The following is a 15,295-nucleotide window of genomic DNA, read 5'->3' on the forward strand; positions in this document are numbered from 1 at the left end:
TTATGAATGCTAGGAAGTTTCAAGGATGGCAAGCAGCATATGCATTCACGTTTGCTATGTGCGCCCAGGTGTGAGAGCCAGAGCATGAAAATTACTTCTGCTCACGGGGAGTCCACTACATACACTATTTTGTCCTCTTAGGAACTCTATAAAGTCGAAATTGTTATGCTACAGATTATTAAAACAAGAAAAAAACAGGCTCAATAAAGGTAAATTGAATTATTTTGCGTGCTGCAGCCAACCACCAAGTTGCAATGACCAAATCAAAACCAAATAAATTGCTCACTTCTGGCCCGTCTCATGTCCTCATCTAAGTTACATCATTAATTTAAAATCCTGTGACATTTTTCATAATCTAGACAGGACTTTCCCTTCTTTCGTCTGTTTAAGTCTTGCCACTCTTCATACCTCTCAGAGGGAGGAGTTCATAATAATAGGCATAGGCTATTAAATCTTCTAACCATTTCAGATACTCGTAAGTACACTGACTTATCATATTGCCATAAATAAGCCTAGGAGACCCTACTTCATAAACGGTTCCTTGTCCGTACATTAGGTAATTGGTGTGAATTTCCGTAAGTCTCTAAATTCAAAGCATTAATGAACCACAAATAAGCTTTTAACAATTGAACCCGGTTACTATTCTAGACCTTTTCATTTATTTTCAGAGACCACTTCCCATTTAAGTGGCACTTAGCAACTAAAAAGATTCACAGAGTGATTCAGAGTCGAGTGTGATGTCCTCACTGTTGAACGTTCATAGAATATTTTTTCTCTTTCCATAGTCTTGAGGACCAACGCAAACGTCTAGGGGATGTGGGATTCTTATCTGCTAACATATCTTTGGCATTAACTCCCCAAATCTTTGAACGCAAGGCACACTTCCCTGGCACTCTAAACCTCTAGTTTAGGGACACCCGCCGCAGAGCGGAATCATTCAAGGTCACTGGGGCAGCAGGTGCGGGACCTTAACCGGCGCTGCCTGGCCGGTCTCCATCTCCGAAGTCGGCTCAGTTCTCCGCCCACTCTTGGGGACTCAACGTCGCCGACCGCGACCTCGCTTGGAGACCCCGATCCGCCCGCCCTCCCGGTGGCCGGTCTTGGAACCGCGCTTCTGGAAGGTTCCTGAGTGGCTGGCAGTGGGGGCGGCTCCGGGAAGCCGGGGCGGAGCTGGCGGCGGTCGAAGCTTCAGGCTACGCCTCCCTGGGCCGCTCCGCCCCGCAGGAGACGCTGTAGTCGGGGGTAGGCGGCGGCGCCGCGCCCGCTCTCGCCCGCTCGCCGGCCGGCTCTCCTCCCGCCGCAGCACCGGCGCGCAGCGCTCCAGGGGTCATGCAGCGCCTGGCCATGGACCTGCGGATGTTGTCCCGGGAGCTCTCCCTCTACCTGGAGCACCAAGTCCGGGTGGGGTTCTTTGGCTCGGGGGTGGGCTTATCCCTCATCCTGGGCTTCAGCGTCGCTTATGCCTGCTACTACCTGAGCAGCATTGCCAAGGTGAGCCGGGGGTGGCGCAGGGCCGCGGGCTGCTGGGCCGGGAGCGAGGGTCGCAGGCGCAGTGTGAGGCTGTGCGGCCAGGGAAGGTCGGCAGCCCCGGGGACAGGCGGCGAGCTGCTCCTGAGCGGTCGCCACGAGCACGAGCGGGAAATCCGACAGTTCCCGCCCATTCGCCAGCTCCCTGGGGGTCCCGGCCGGGCGGTCCTGGGAGCGCAGCCTAGACCCTGCTGACCTCCGCGCTGCGGCGCTGCCGGGTCGCCGATCGCGAAGCCGGCGGCGCACTCGGGAATGCCGTGGCGCTTTTGAAAATGACTCCGGCAGGGCACGGTTGCTCACGCCTGTATCTCAGCACTTTGGGAGCCCAAGGCGGGTGGATCACTTGAGGCCAAGAGTTCGAGACCAGCTTGACCAAAACGGTGAAACCCCCGTTAAAATTACAAAAAATTAGCCCAGCGTGGTGTCGGACGCCTGCAATCCCAGCTACGCGGGAGGCTGAGGCAGGAGAGTCCCCTGAACCTGGGAGGCGGAGGTAAAAACAAACAAACAATTGCCTTCCCCTCGGGGCTTTGGCGAAACCCCCGTTTCAGTCCTCTGTGACTGTGAATTCTTTGCGTCAGCCCACCAGAAAGAGATGTAATCGGAGGGAGCGCGCGCGCGAGCGACAAGTCTTTACCGGTTTCTGGTTTACGGTTGGCAGAAACTTTGCTCTGGGCCCTTCTCTGATACTGCTTTTCCCTTCAGAAACCCCAGTTAGTGACGGGGGGTGAGAGTTTCAGCCGCTTCCTTCAAGACCACTGTCCCGTGGTGACAGAAACGTACTACCCGACGGTCTGGTGCTGGGAGAGTCGAGGACAGACCCTGCTTAGACCTTTCATCACTTCGAAGCCCCCGGTGCAGTACAGGAAGTAAGTGAATTTCCGTTTTCAGTCATTTCTGCAAAATCACAGTTTTTTGTTTGTTTGTTTGCTGATTCCCAGTTCTTGGTTAATAGAATCTCTGCTTTAGGAAGTACATAGAACAGAAAGAGGGAATGAAAATGGAGGGTATGTCCCCGACTCCACCCCCAGCTGCAGGAAAATACTCAGGTATTTGCCTCCTGGTCCCCGCCCTAACCCCGACCTGATGTAAATAGTTTATTTTTAGGATGAGAGAAGTGTTTGGGGATTACTGTCTCGCAGTTTGTCATACATCTGTCAAAAAGACCCAGATCCTTTGATGATCTGCATTCATTCATTGATATGTAGCAGATACTGGGGGTGGGAGTGGGGCGAGAAGGATGCCTCTTAATTTGGGTTTTGGGCCATTGATTGGTGTAAAATGACTTCCTATTGACAGGCAAATGGGATCTTGATGATAATAGCTCTTGATGTGTTCAAGATACGGTCCAGGATTTATCAGGAACCAGATTCAAATGGTGCCTGTTATTAATTTCCCTTAGTCATCTATCCTTCTGGAGTTTATTTTGTTGCCTGGAACTTGCACTGTTTGTTTGGGAAAATTCTGTAAGTTTATAAATACTATGTGAGAAATAACTTTAAATTATTTCAGAAGAAAATCTTGAAGTATACTATACAGGGAGACTGCATTATTGAGTCCGAAGAGCTAGAGCAGTGGTCAGAGATTAGATCAGCATTTTACTTATTCAGACTTACCTGTCGCGTTAGTTGAGTGACCTCAATCAAACAAGGGTTGAATGCTGGGTGTTATAGAGTAGTGAGTAAGTATTCATTTATGTTAATAATTCGCAGTTCATCTTTATATACGACCTTGTACGGAGGTTGCTGGAAATACTTGATGGTACTAATCTTCATAAAATCCTTCTAATGAAAGAAAATGATATGTAGATCGAGATATGGGTATGTGTTCATGAATGCTGGAAAAATGTTATTTTTCGATGACCAAGTAATGTCATGTGTTTAGAATTAAAACAGAAAATTAAGACATGACTTAAAACATGTAAATAGTAATGTCTTCTGAATTATTCCTTTCAGTGAACTTATTAAAACTGCAGATGGAGGACAGATTTCACTGGACTGGTTTGATAATGATAACAGTACGTGTTATATGGATGCCAGCACGAGACCTACTATCTTATTGTTGCCTGGCCTCACTGGAACAAGCAAGGAGTCATATATCCTTCATATGATCCATCTTAGTGAAGAATTAGGATACAGGTACCAGTAAATGATTTCTTTTTTTTCGCTTGATCCATTCCAAATGAAGTACAAATATATCTACATGTTTGTTTCGGAAATACTTAGTACTTCTTGCATAGAAAAGCAGTCCCTTAAAAAAAAAAAAAAAAAAAAAAGAAAAGCAGTCCCTTAAGTTATTATTTTTCTCTGCATTCTTTTTTTCCTCTTTTTTCAGGAAGATGCATAACTGAATCATCTCACAAGAAATGTCACTTAGCATAGTAGGCACCCTGCAGATTTAGGCTGAATTAATGAATGAAATTAGACTCATCAGAGCATTGACTGAGCCCTGCCCCCCACCACACCCCAATGGAGAGAATGTTATGGAGGGAGAACAGCAATTACAAACCCCTGAGAGAGTACACAGTGGCCCTCATGGCACATTCTGGGGCCTGGATTCACTAATCTTGTCACCCTGGCTCAGCTCCCAAGTGCAAAAAATATTCAGAATCAGTTTATAGGTCATCCCTATTTATCAAAGATGATCTCTGCCTCTTCTGACCACCTGAGTTTGCAGGTGCACTTGGCTAGTCTCCAGTTGGATGATGCCACAGCTTTTCTGAGTAATCATTATTAAGCTCAGTCACCAGGTACCATTTAATTTTTTTGCAAGTGATTTAGCAACTTTAAATTTCAAGTTCAGCTCTAGAATCTTAAAGTAGAGTCATTATAAAAGGTACTGCTTTTTTGTGCTGCAGACTTTTTTTTTTAGCTGATGGTAATTATTGTAATGGAACACTCTGAGTTGCATTTAAAGTAGAGTTGTATCTTTTGTTAAACTTGAAACACTTGTGTGAAAAGCTGATGGTAAGTTTACCTTAAAAAAATAATTTTAGGCCGGGCGCGGTGGCTCAAGCCTGTAATCCCAGCACTTTGGAAGGCCAAAGCTAGCGGATTGCTTGAGCCCAGGAGTTCAAGACCAACCTGGACAACATGGTGAGACCTAGTCTCTACAAAAATTAGCCGGTGCATGGTGGCGTGCACCTATAGTTCCAGCTACTGACAGGGCTGAGGTAGGACAATCAACTGAGCCCAGGAGGTAGAGCCTGCAGTGAACCGTGATCGTGCCACTGGACTCCAGCCTGGATGACAGAGTGATAACTTGGGCAAAAAAAAAAAAAAAGGAAAGGAAGAACATTTTGATGTTTGATATAAAGGGGAAAATTCCATAATAGCTAACTCAATTTTAACAAGTTAATTCTGATCTTTTATAAATAATAGCCTATTTTGTCCATGAAGTAACATTCTCTCAAGAACTATGATATGAAGTTCAAGAATTATATTCAAGGGCCGGGCGCAGTGGCTCAAGCCTGTAATCCCAGCACTTTGGGAGGCCAAGACGGGTGGATCACGAGGTCAGGAGATCGAGACCATCCTGGCTAACACGGTGAAACCCCGTCTCTACTAAAAAATACAAAAAACTAGCCGGGCGAGGTGGCGGGCGCCTGTAGTCCCAGCTACTCGGGAGGCTGAGCCAGGAGAATGGCGTGCACCTGGGAGGCGGGGCTTGCAGTGAGCTGAGATCCGGCCACTACACTCCAGCCTGGGCGACAGAGCGAGACTCTGTCTCAAAAAATAAAATTAAAAAAATAATAATAATAATAATTATATTCAAGAAATTCGCTTAGCAGTAGTAGGAATTCATCATCATTCCATGTTTAAGCACCATACAGTTAGATGTGAAGCTTGGTTCCTTTTTTTTTTTTTTTTGTGAGACCGAATCTGGCTCTATTGCCTAGCATGCAGTGCAGTGGCATGATCATGGTTCACTGCAGTCTCTTACTTACAGGCGTGAGTCAGTGTTCCCGGCCTGGTTCCATTTTTTTGGGGGGCTAAAAGTCATCCTCAGAAGGTACAGAAGATCATAAAGCCTTTTGTACATATTTAAATTACTGCTTCTAGATTTGGCCTGAGCTGTCTCCCAAGACTTAGAACTGCTTTTAAAAAACAATGTGGGCCGGGTGCCGTGGCTCACACCTATATAATAACAGCACTTTGGGAGGCTGAGGCGGGTGGATCACTTGAAGTCAGGAGTTCGAGACCAACTTGGCCAACATGGTGAAACCCCATCTCTACTAAAAATACAAAAATTAGCCAGGTGTGATGGTAGGCACCTGTAATCTCAGCTACTCAGGAGGCTGAGGCAGGAGAATTGCTTGAACCTGGGAGGCAGAGGATGCAGTGAGCCGAGATTGTGCCATTGCACTCCAGCCTGGGCAACAAGAGCAAAACTCTGTGTCAAAAAAGATTGATAAATAAATAATAAAAAAAAAAAATTGGGGCCAGGTATGGTGGCTCACGCCTGTAATCCCAGCACTTTGGAAGGCCGAGGTGGGCTGATCACAAGGTCAGGAGTTCGAGACCAGCCTGACCAATATGGTGAAACCCCGTTTCTACTAAAAATACAAAAAAAATTAGCCAGGCATGGTGGTGCATGCTTATAATCCCAACTACTTGGGAGGCTGAGGCAGGAGAATTGCTTGAACTTGGAAGACAGAGGTTGCAGTGAGCCAAGATTGCATCACTGCACTCCAACCTGGGTGACAGAGTGAGACTCTGTCTCAAAAAAATAAATGAATAAATAAAAAGAACGTGGTTGAAACTCCAAGGACCGAGTCTCATAAGCCCTGGAGTTGCCAGTGCACATACCTTTTGTCCGTTGCTTTTAAAGGTTGCCGGATTTTGCCTGGGTGCAGCGGCTCATGCCTGTAATCCCAGCACTTTGGGAGGCTGAGGCGTGTGGATCACAAGGTCAGGAGTTTGAGGCCAGCCTGGTCAACATAGTGAAACCCCATCTGTACTAAAAATACAAAAATTAGCCAGGCATGGTGGTGTGTGCCTGTAGTCCCAGCTGCTCAGGAGGCTGAGGGAGAATCGCATGAACCCGGGAGGCGGAGGTTGCAGTGAGCCAAGATTGCGCAATTGCACTCCAGCCTGGGCAACAAGAGCGAAACTGTGTCTCAAAAAAAATTTTAAAAATTACAAAAGCAGAAGCTGCAGGGCCTCTTGAGACCCAGGTTGAGAACTCCCACAGTGCTACTCGTCAAAGCAAGTCACATGGTCAGCCCAGAGTCAAAGAGTAGGGAAATAGACTCTGCCTCTTTTTTTTTTTTTTTTTTTTTTTTTTTTGAGACGGAGTCTCGCTCTGTCGCCCAGGCTGGAGTGCAGTGGCCAGATCTCAGCTCACTGCAAGCTCCGCCTCCCGGGTTTACGCCATTCTCCTGCCTCAGCCTCCCAAGTAGCTGGGACTACAGGTGCCCGCCACCTCGCCCGGCTAGTTTTTTTGTATTTTTTAGTAGAGACGGGGTTTCACCGTGTTAGCCAGGATGGTCTCGATCGCCTGACCTCGTGATCCGCCCATCTCAGCCTCCCAAAGTGCTGGGATTACAGGCTTGAGCCACCACACCAGGCCTAGACTCTGCCTCTTGAAAGGAAGAGCTTCAAGATGTTTTTGCAACCTACCACAGAAAGCCAGGTAGTTTTAAATACTGCTAAGAATAAAAATAAATCTGGAAGTTTGGCACAAGGCTGAGTTGAGTCTTTAGGTACCAAAATGATCTAAGTCATTGGTACTGTAGCATGGGATCTAGCAGATAACAGGGCTTGTGAAAAGCTGTGTAATATGAAGGAATGTGCTTGGGCTTTGGAGTCAAGCTGGATTCAGATGTTGGAACTGCCACTTTCTAAGGGACCCTGGACAGTTAATTTAACATTCCTCATCACAGTGTTCTCACCTACTTCACAGGGTTGTTAGAATGTGTAAAGTAGGCGGGGGGCAGGGGCCCATGCCTGTAATCCCAGCAGTTTGCGAGGCTGAGATGGGTGGATCACTTGAGGTTAGGAGTTCGAAACCAGCCTGGTCAACATGGTGAAACCCCCATTTACCAGGCATAGTGGCGTGCGCATGTAATCGCAGCTACTCAGGAATCTAAGACACGAGAGTCGCTTGAACTTGGGGAGTGGAGGTTGCAGTGAGCTGAGATTGTGCCACTGCACTCCAGCTTGGGAGACAAAGCAAGACTCCGTCTCAAAAAAAATAAGTGTAAAGTACTTGGTGGGGCGCCCTGCACAAAGTGGGTCTTTAGAAAATGTTTATGTCATCCAGGCACAGTGGCTCATGCCTGTAAACCCAGCAGTCTGGGAGGCCAAGGTGGGTGGATCACCTGAGGTCAGGAGTTAGAGACCAGCCTGACCCACATGGCGAAACCCATCTCTACTAAAAATACAAAGAAAAATTAGCTGGGTGTGGTGGTGGGCACCTGTAATCCCAGCTACTTGGGAGGCTGAGGCAGAAGAACTGCTTAAACCTGGGAGGTGGAGGTTACAATGGGCCCAGATGGTTGAACCCGGGAGATGGAGGTTGCAGTGAACTATTGCACTCCAGCTTGGGTGACAGAGCAAGACCCTGTCTTAAAAAAGAAAACGTTTATGTCTTCCTTTTCTCATCTTCTATTCCCTGGCCAGGGTAGAAAATGTTTTATAGGCTGGGCGCAGTGGCTCATGCCTATAATCCCAGCACTTTGGGAGGCCGAGGTGGGCAGATCCCCTCAGGTCAGAAGTTCAAGACCAGCCTGGCCAACATGGTGAAACCCCGTATCTACTAAAACTACAAAAAATTAGCTGGATGTGGTGGCGGGTGCCTGTAATCCCAGCTACTCGGGAGGCTGAGGCAGAATAATCGCTTCAACCCGGAGGCGGAGGTTGGTTGCAGTGAGCTGAGATCGCACCATTGCACTCCAGGCTGGGCGACAGAGCAAAACTCCATCTCAAAAAAAAAAAAAAAAGAAAATAGTTTATAATTCAAAAGAACGAGTACAAGCAAATCTACCTCTTGGGATACAGAAACATGTAGTTTCCTTGTGGGAGTACATAGATGTTACCATGTCTGCTATACATGAGCATTTCAGTATCTTCAGTATGAATATCCCTGAAGCACAGGGCGCACTTGCCATCCTGTCCCAGTTACTATCTTGTGTAGAGGTTGAAGGTTTAGGGAGAGTCATGAATTATGTCAGGTCACCAGGGAACTGTCAGTTATTTAATGGTGAGATATGAGATATGATATATGATTTAGACGTTAGAGAGAACCTGACTCCCAGCATATGGTCAAAGGAGACATAGTGGTTTGTTGTTGATGTTAAACCATTGCTTTTTTCCTTCTACCTGAAAACTAACAAAAACAAAGTACTTTTCTGTTAAGGTTCTTTTTTTTTTTTTTTTTTTTTTTTTGTCTGTTAAGGTTCTCTAATTCAAACTTCAGGATGGATGGGTTGGAAACTAGGCTTAAGTTTGTTTAAGATAATTGTGAGCAAAGCCTTTACTATGTAAGTTAAAGGTAAACAGAATGAGGCTAGGCCTCCTGGCTGAGGCCTGTAATCCCAGCACCTTGGGAAGCCGAGGCAGGTGGATCACTTGAGGTCAGGAGTTTGAGACCAGCCTGGCCAACATGGCAAAACCTTGTCTCTACTAAAAATACAAAAAATTAGCCAGGCATCATGGCATGCGCCTGTAATTCCAGCTACTTGGGAGGCTGAGGCAGGAGAATCACTTGAACCCAGGAGGTGGAGGTTGCAGTGAGCCAAGATCACACCACTGCACTCTAGCTTGGAAAAGAGTGAGACTCTGTCTCAATTTTTTAAAAAAAGGGTAAATACGCTAGGCATGGTAGCTCACGCCTATAATCCCAGTACTTCAGGAGTCTGAGGTGGGTTGATCACGAGGTCAGGAGTTCGAGACCGGCCTGGCCAGTATGGTGACACCTGTCTCCACTAAAATACAAAAATTAGCCAGGCATGGTGGTGCGTGCCTGTGGTCCCAGCTACTCAGGAGGGTGAGGCAGAAGAATCACTTGAACCCGGGTTGCGGAGGTTGCAGTGAGCCGAGATCGTGCCATTGCACTCCAGCGAAGGATCTTTACTATTTTTCAAGTCCTAACATAAGATCTGTCTACCTTTTATGAAGCCTTTCTTAATCAATTTTGCCCATCCTGACTTCATAGGGTTTTATTGTCTATACCACTCCTTGGACATTGAATCTTATACTGTCTTGTTTTATTACTTTTGTTGTAGTCATTCAACTGAAAATATGGTGCATATCTTTTCAATCTAACTAGATTGTACCCTCCTTGAGGCCAGGAACCTTATGTTGATATTTTGTCTCTCTACTACAGGCGCTAATTCAATCCTCAGTAAATATTATTGAATGAATAAATGAGTTATTCCAATGTTAATATTCATGTAAAGTGCTTAGAACGTGATCTGGCACATAGTAAACACTAGTAAACAGTATCTGTTGTTATAGATAATAAATATGTAGAAAATAAATAAATAGATAAAAATTATAATTTATTACCTGAAATCAGAATCATATGACTAGCTGATCCCTGAATGTTCCTCTCATTCTACCCTTTGCTGATTATCATTTCTATTGTTAAACTCAAAGATTTGGGGAATCTTAGAACTGAAATATTTCAGATTGCCTGATAAAATTACAGATATGGAAACTAGGCCTAGACAGATACTCAAAACCCATGTAAGTTTCGTTGCTTTTCTTAGGTGCTCAAGCTCAGAGTCTGCTACCTTTTTTGTTGTTTTTGTTCTTTGAGACAGGCTCTCCTTCTGTCACCCAGGCCGGAGTGCAATGGTGTGATCACAGCGCTGCAACCTTGACCTCCAGGGTTCAAGCCAGAGCAGATTTGAGGCTCTCTAGTCCATCTCACTGTGACAGTGGTTCTCATCCTGGGGGCAGTTTTTCCCCCAGGGAACATTGGGCAATGTCTGGAGACATTTTTGGTTGTTATGCCTGGGGCATGTGCTACTGGCATCTAGTTGGTAGAGACCAGAGATGCTGCTGAGTATCCTATAATGCACAGGACAGCACTGCTACAAATAATTATTTGGGCTGAAATGTCCATAGTACTAAAGATTGAGAAACTCTGTGCTATAGGTAGTCTTTTCCTTTTATTTAACCTTCATTAGAGGGCACCCACCTGCTTCCCTGGTTAATGGGTTATCTTGTCGCAGAAAGTTCTTCTTACCAGATTGGTTCTTTATTTGATATTTCTTTTCTTTATATTTTGAGGAAAAAATTTATATAGTTCAAATATGTAGAAAAAATAAGCTTTGCAGAACAATTTCCCTCATATACATGCCCTTTAGAATTGTTTGAGGTAACTGTAAAAATTAATTGGAGAGAGCTGTTACAGAAGCTTAACAGAGGTGGCTAGGTGTGGTGGCTCACGCCTGTAATCCCAGCCCTTTGGGAGGCCGAGGCGGGTGGATCATGACATCAGGAGATCAAGACCATCCTGGCTAACACGGTGAAACCCCGTCTCTACTAAAAAACACAAAAAAGCAGCTGGATGTGGTGGCGGGCACCTGTAGTCCTAGCTACTCGGGAGGCTGAGGCAGGAGAATGGCTTGAACCCGGGAGGCAGAGCTTGCAGTGAGCTGAGATTGCACCACTGCACTCCAGCTGGGGCGACAGAGCAAGACTCTGTCTCAAAAACAAAACAAAAACATACGTGTGCATGTGTCTTTATAGCAGCATGATTTATAATCCTTTGGGTATATACCCAGTAATGGGATGGCTGGGTCAAATGGTATTTCTAGTTCTAGATCCATTGCGGCACTATTCATGATAGCAAAGACTTGGAACCAACCCAAATATCCATCAATGACAGACTGGATTAAGAAAATGTGGCACATATACACCATGGAATACTATGCAGCCATAAAAAGGATGAGTTCATGTCCTTTGTAGGGACATGGATGCAGCTGGAAACCGTCATTCTCAGCAAACTATTGCAAGAACAGAAAACCAAACACCGCATGTTATCACTCATAGGTGGGAATTGAACCATGAGATCACTTGGACACAGGAAGGGGAACATCACACACCGGGGCCTGTTGTGGGGTGGGGGGAGGGGGGAGGGATAGCATTAGGAGATATACCTAATGTAAATGACGAGTTAATGGGTGCAGCACTCCAACATGGCACATGTATACATATGTAACAAACCTGCACATTGTGCACATGTACCCTAGAACATAAAGTATAATAAAATAAAAAAAATAAAAAAACAGAGGCTGGGCACAGTGGCTCATACCTGTAATCCAGAACTTTAGGAGGCTGAGACAGGAGGATTGTTTTGAGCTCACGAGTTCGAGACCAGCCTGGGCAACATAGGGAGACCCCCATCTCTACAAAAAAATTTAAAAATTAGCCAGGCATGGTGGCATGCGCCTGTAGTCCTAGCTACTCAGGAGGCTGAGAATCACATGAGCCTAGGAGATTGAGGCTGCAGTGAGCCGTGATTATGCCCCTGCACTCCAGCCTGGGCAACAGTGAGACCTTATCTCTAAAGAAAAAAAAAAGAAGAGATTAACAGACCTCTCAATGCCTTAGCAATAGTACTTTGACAGCCAACTCTATTAGCTCAGTGTTCCCTGATGACTGTAAGGTAGCAAAGGGGTTAAATGAAAAGAGCTGGTTGCTCATTCCCAGCTGGAGTGGGGGAAAGGGCAGAATGGCAGCCTTCTTTCTGCTGTCCTCTGTAGCTGCTTTGCTCCCTCATTCTTCCTTATCTCGCTGCCCCATGTCCAAGGCTTCAAGTATACAATGATGACTGCTACTGATTGAACATTGTTAGGAACAAAGCCCTATGGAGTGGTCAGTACAATTCCTCCTCTAGCAAGAGCTACCAGAACTATGATCCACTTTCCAAAGTTGTCTGAAGGAAAGCGCAAATATCCCAGTCTGCCGTTTAGAAGAAAATCCTAGATATGTAGGCTGCTTTTTCATGAGTTTGCAGATCATCTTTTTCTTTCCCCTCACTAGTGCTCTTGCCTTCTCTCACTGGCAGTCACATGATGACATCTTGCTCCAGAAGCCATTTTAATCCGTATTTAATGTTTGTACTCTAAAGTGATTCTTTTCTGAATGACTGGGAGCTTCAAGTTTCAAGGTCATAATTAACTTTAGCACTGGTTCCTGTGTGATTTAGGTGCTTATGCAAGTAAATACAAATGTCCAACTGAAATTTTATTTATATCAAGATATCTTGCCATTGTTTTTAACAAGAAAAGATACAGGAGTCACTGAGCCTACTCTGACTTTTCTGAATGTATTTATAGTTTATTTAAGACTTCTCTGGCCGGGCGCGGTGATGCATGCCTATAATCCCGGCATTTGGGAGGCCAAGACAGGAGGATCGCTTGAGCCCAGGAGTTAGAGACCAACCTGGGCAACGTGGTGAGATCCTGTTTTTACAAGTAACTTTTAACAATCACCCAGGCTGGCTGGGCACGGTGGCTCACGCCTGTAATCCCAACCCTTTGGGAGACTGAGGGGAGACAGATCACTTGAGATTAAGAGTTCTAGAACAACCTGGCTAACATGGTGAAATCCCATCTCTACTAAAAGTACAAAAATTAGCTGGGCATGGTGGCACGCACCTGTAATCCCAGCCACTTGGGAGGCTGAGGCAGGAGAATCACTTGAATCTGGGAGATGGAGGTTGCAGTGAGCCGAGATCATGCCACTGCACTCCAGCCTGGGTGACAGAGTGAGACTCTGTCTCAAAAAAAGAAAAAAATTAACGGCCATGGTAGTGTGCACCTGTGGTCCCAGCTACTCAGCACGCTGGAGCAGGAGGATTGCCTGAGCATGAGAGGCTGAGGCTGCAGTGATCTGTGACTGCGCCACTGCACTCCAGCCTGAGTGACAGAGTGAGACCATGTCTCAAAAAAAAAAAAAAAGATTTCTCTTAGGTGAGTCAGTAAAATGTAGTATTTCTAGCTTTTGATCAAATAGGATTTCTGAGGTTTCTAAACATTTATCTTCTTTCAACTGGGCCTAATAAAGTTTTCTATATGACTTTTCAGTTGCAAGAAAATTCCTTTGCAAGAACATAGCCTGCATACCACATTAAATGAAGGTGGTGTGCCTTGAGATCTAACCTCCCTGAGAAGAGAGTCAGAGTTGGGTATGTTCTATACAGCAGTTGGTTCATCGGTGCTTAGAATCTGTACAGTGCTCAGCAGCGCCCTGCAAGAAGAGATTTGGAATCTCAGATGGCCTTGATTGGTTGGATAGGTAATCAGACAAAAACAAAATGAATTTTAATTCTTATGAATATAGACCCACTAAATCAGTGAGAACCTGTGTAGACACAAATCAGGATTTTGTCTAAGGATGGTAAAAACACATATCTGGGGCTGTGGCTGCCTGAAAGTTAAATGAGAGTTAAATATTTTAAATACGAAATAACTTTTGAAACCAGCATGACACTACAACTACCATTATTACTAATAGCTAACTTTCACCGAGTACGTACTTGAGCCAGCATTGACCTAAACCCTCTACATTGATCTGAGCCCATTTACCCAGCAGATGCAAAAGAGAAAGCACAAGATCATCTTTCCTCCCTAGGTCAGCTGAACAGTGAGCAGTAGCATAATGGGGCCCATCCCACCAGCTCAGGTGCCAGGCTGTTTGCAGCTCTACCTGTGATGTTTATACCTCGTGTAAAATTCTGGCGTCCGTGTTTGCTGAGCCTTAAGGAAACAAGAGCTGTTTCTTAGGATATAAATAGATACCTATGAATGTTACAAATGCGATGGGTAGAGGATATATATTTTTTCTTTGTTTAAAGCAAAAACATGGCCAGGTGCAGTAGCTCACGCCTGTAATCCCAACACTTTGGGAGGCGGAGGTAGATGGATCACTTGAGGTCAGGAGTTCAAGATCAGCCTGGTCAACATGATGAAACCCCATCTCTACTAAAAATACAGAAAAATTAGCCAGGCATGGTGGCAGGCACCTGTAATCCCAACCACTAAAGAGGCTGAGGCAGGAGAATCGCTTCAACCCCAGGAGGCGGAGGTTACAGTGAGCCAAGATCATGCCATTGCACTCCAGCCTGGGTGACAAGAGCGAGACTACATCTCAAAAAAAAAGCAAAAACATTTAAATTTGACTTGTATTTAGAATTGTTTTAAAAACACTTATTGGAGGCCCACATATGTGCATAGGAAGAAATATTCTAATCTTGGTAGGAAACATTAACATCACTTTAGTATACAGTTTTCTAATTTGAATCCACATGTGGAATTTAGAGAACTGGAATTTTATTTTAGTGCATTTAGATGAAGTTGTCAAACATTATACCTGTGAGATAGATTTTTAAAATCTTTTAGTGCTCTAAATCAGTGTAAGATTATTATGTCATGAGCAAGAATCATGTGTAGAAATAACAAAAATTGCTTTCCTGGTTTTTAGATGTGTGGTTTTTAACAACAGAGGAGTGGCGGGGGAGAATCTCTTGGTAAGTAAATTTAAAAGACAACAGTCTTAACTTTTTAAAGAATCATTTATAGTTTTATAACAAAAAGCATATTCTTTTTATTTAAAATAACTTTGTTTACATAAGCAATACAGATTTATCATACAAAAATACAGATGTGGAAAAAAAGGAAATTTACAAGACCCATAATTATATAACCAGGGAAATTCCCTTAGTCTGTGTTCATTCAGATTTCATATATAAATAAAATTTATGTAATATGTTTCTATTTTTATAAAATTTAAGATTTTTTTTTTTTTTTTTT

General features: G+C 44.7%; 1 protein-coding gene across 1 annotated transcript in view; it reads left to right on the forward strand.

Annotated features, from left to right (window-relative positions):
• The first annotated feature begins 1,209 nt into the window (after positions 1 to 1,209).
• ABHD3 (abhydrolase domain containing 3) overlaps positions 1,210 to 15,295 on the forward strand; it is a 66,365-nt gene continuing 52,279 nt past the window's right edge. Inside the window, exons 1-4 of the mRNA XM_011957815.1 lie at positions 1,210 to 1,491; positions 2,233 to 2,396; positions 3,483 to 3,665; positions 14,967 to 15,012. Coding sequence (XP_011813205.1) covers positions 1,330 to 1,491; positions 2,233 to 2,396; positions 3,483 to 3,665; positions 14,967 to 15,012 — 555 coding nt within the window. The 5' untranslated portion in view covers positions 1,210 to 1,329. The remainder of the gene's footprint in view (positions 1,492 to 2,232; positions 2,397 to 3,482; positions 3,666 to 14,966; positions 15,013 to 15,295) is intronic.

The sequence above is a fragment of the Colobus angolensis genome, unplaced genomic scaffold (genome assembly GCF_000951035.1).
Source record: "Colobus angolensis palliatus isolate OR3802 unplaced genomic scaffold, Cang.pa_1.0 Scaffold45, whole genome shotgun sequence".
NCBI classification, from domain to species: domain Eukaryota; kingdom Metazoa; phylum Chordata; class Mammalia; order Primates; family Cercopithecidae; genus Colobus; species Colobus angolensis.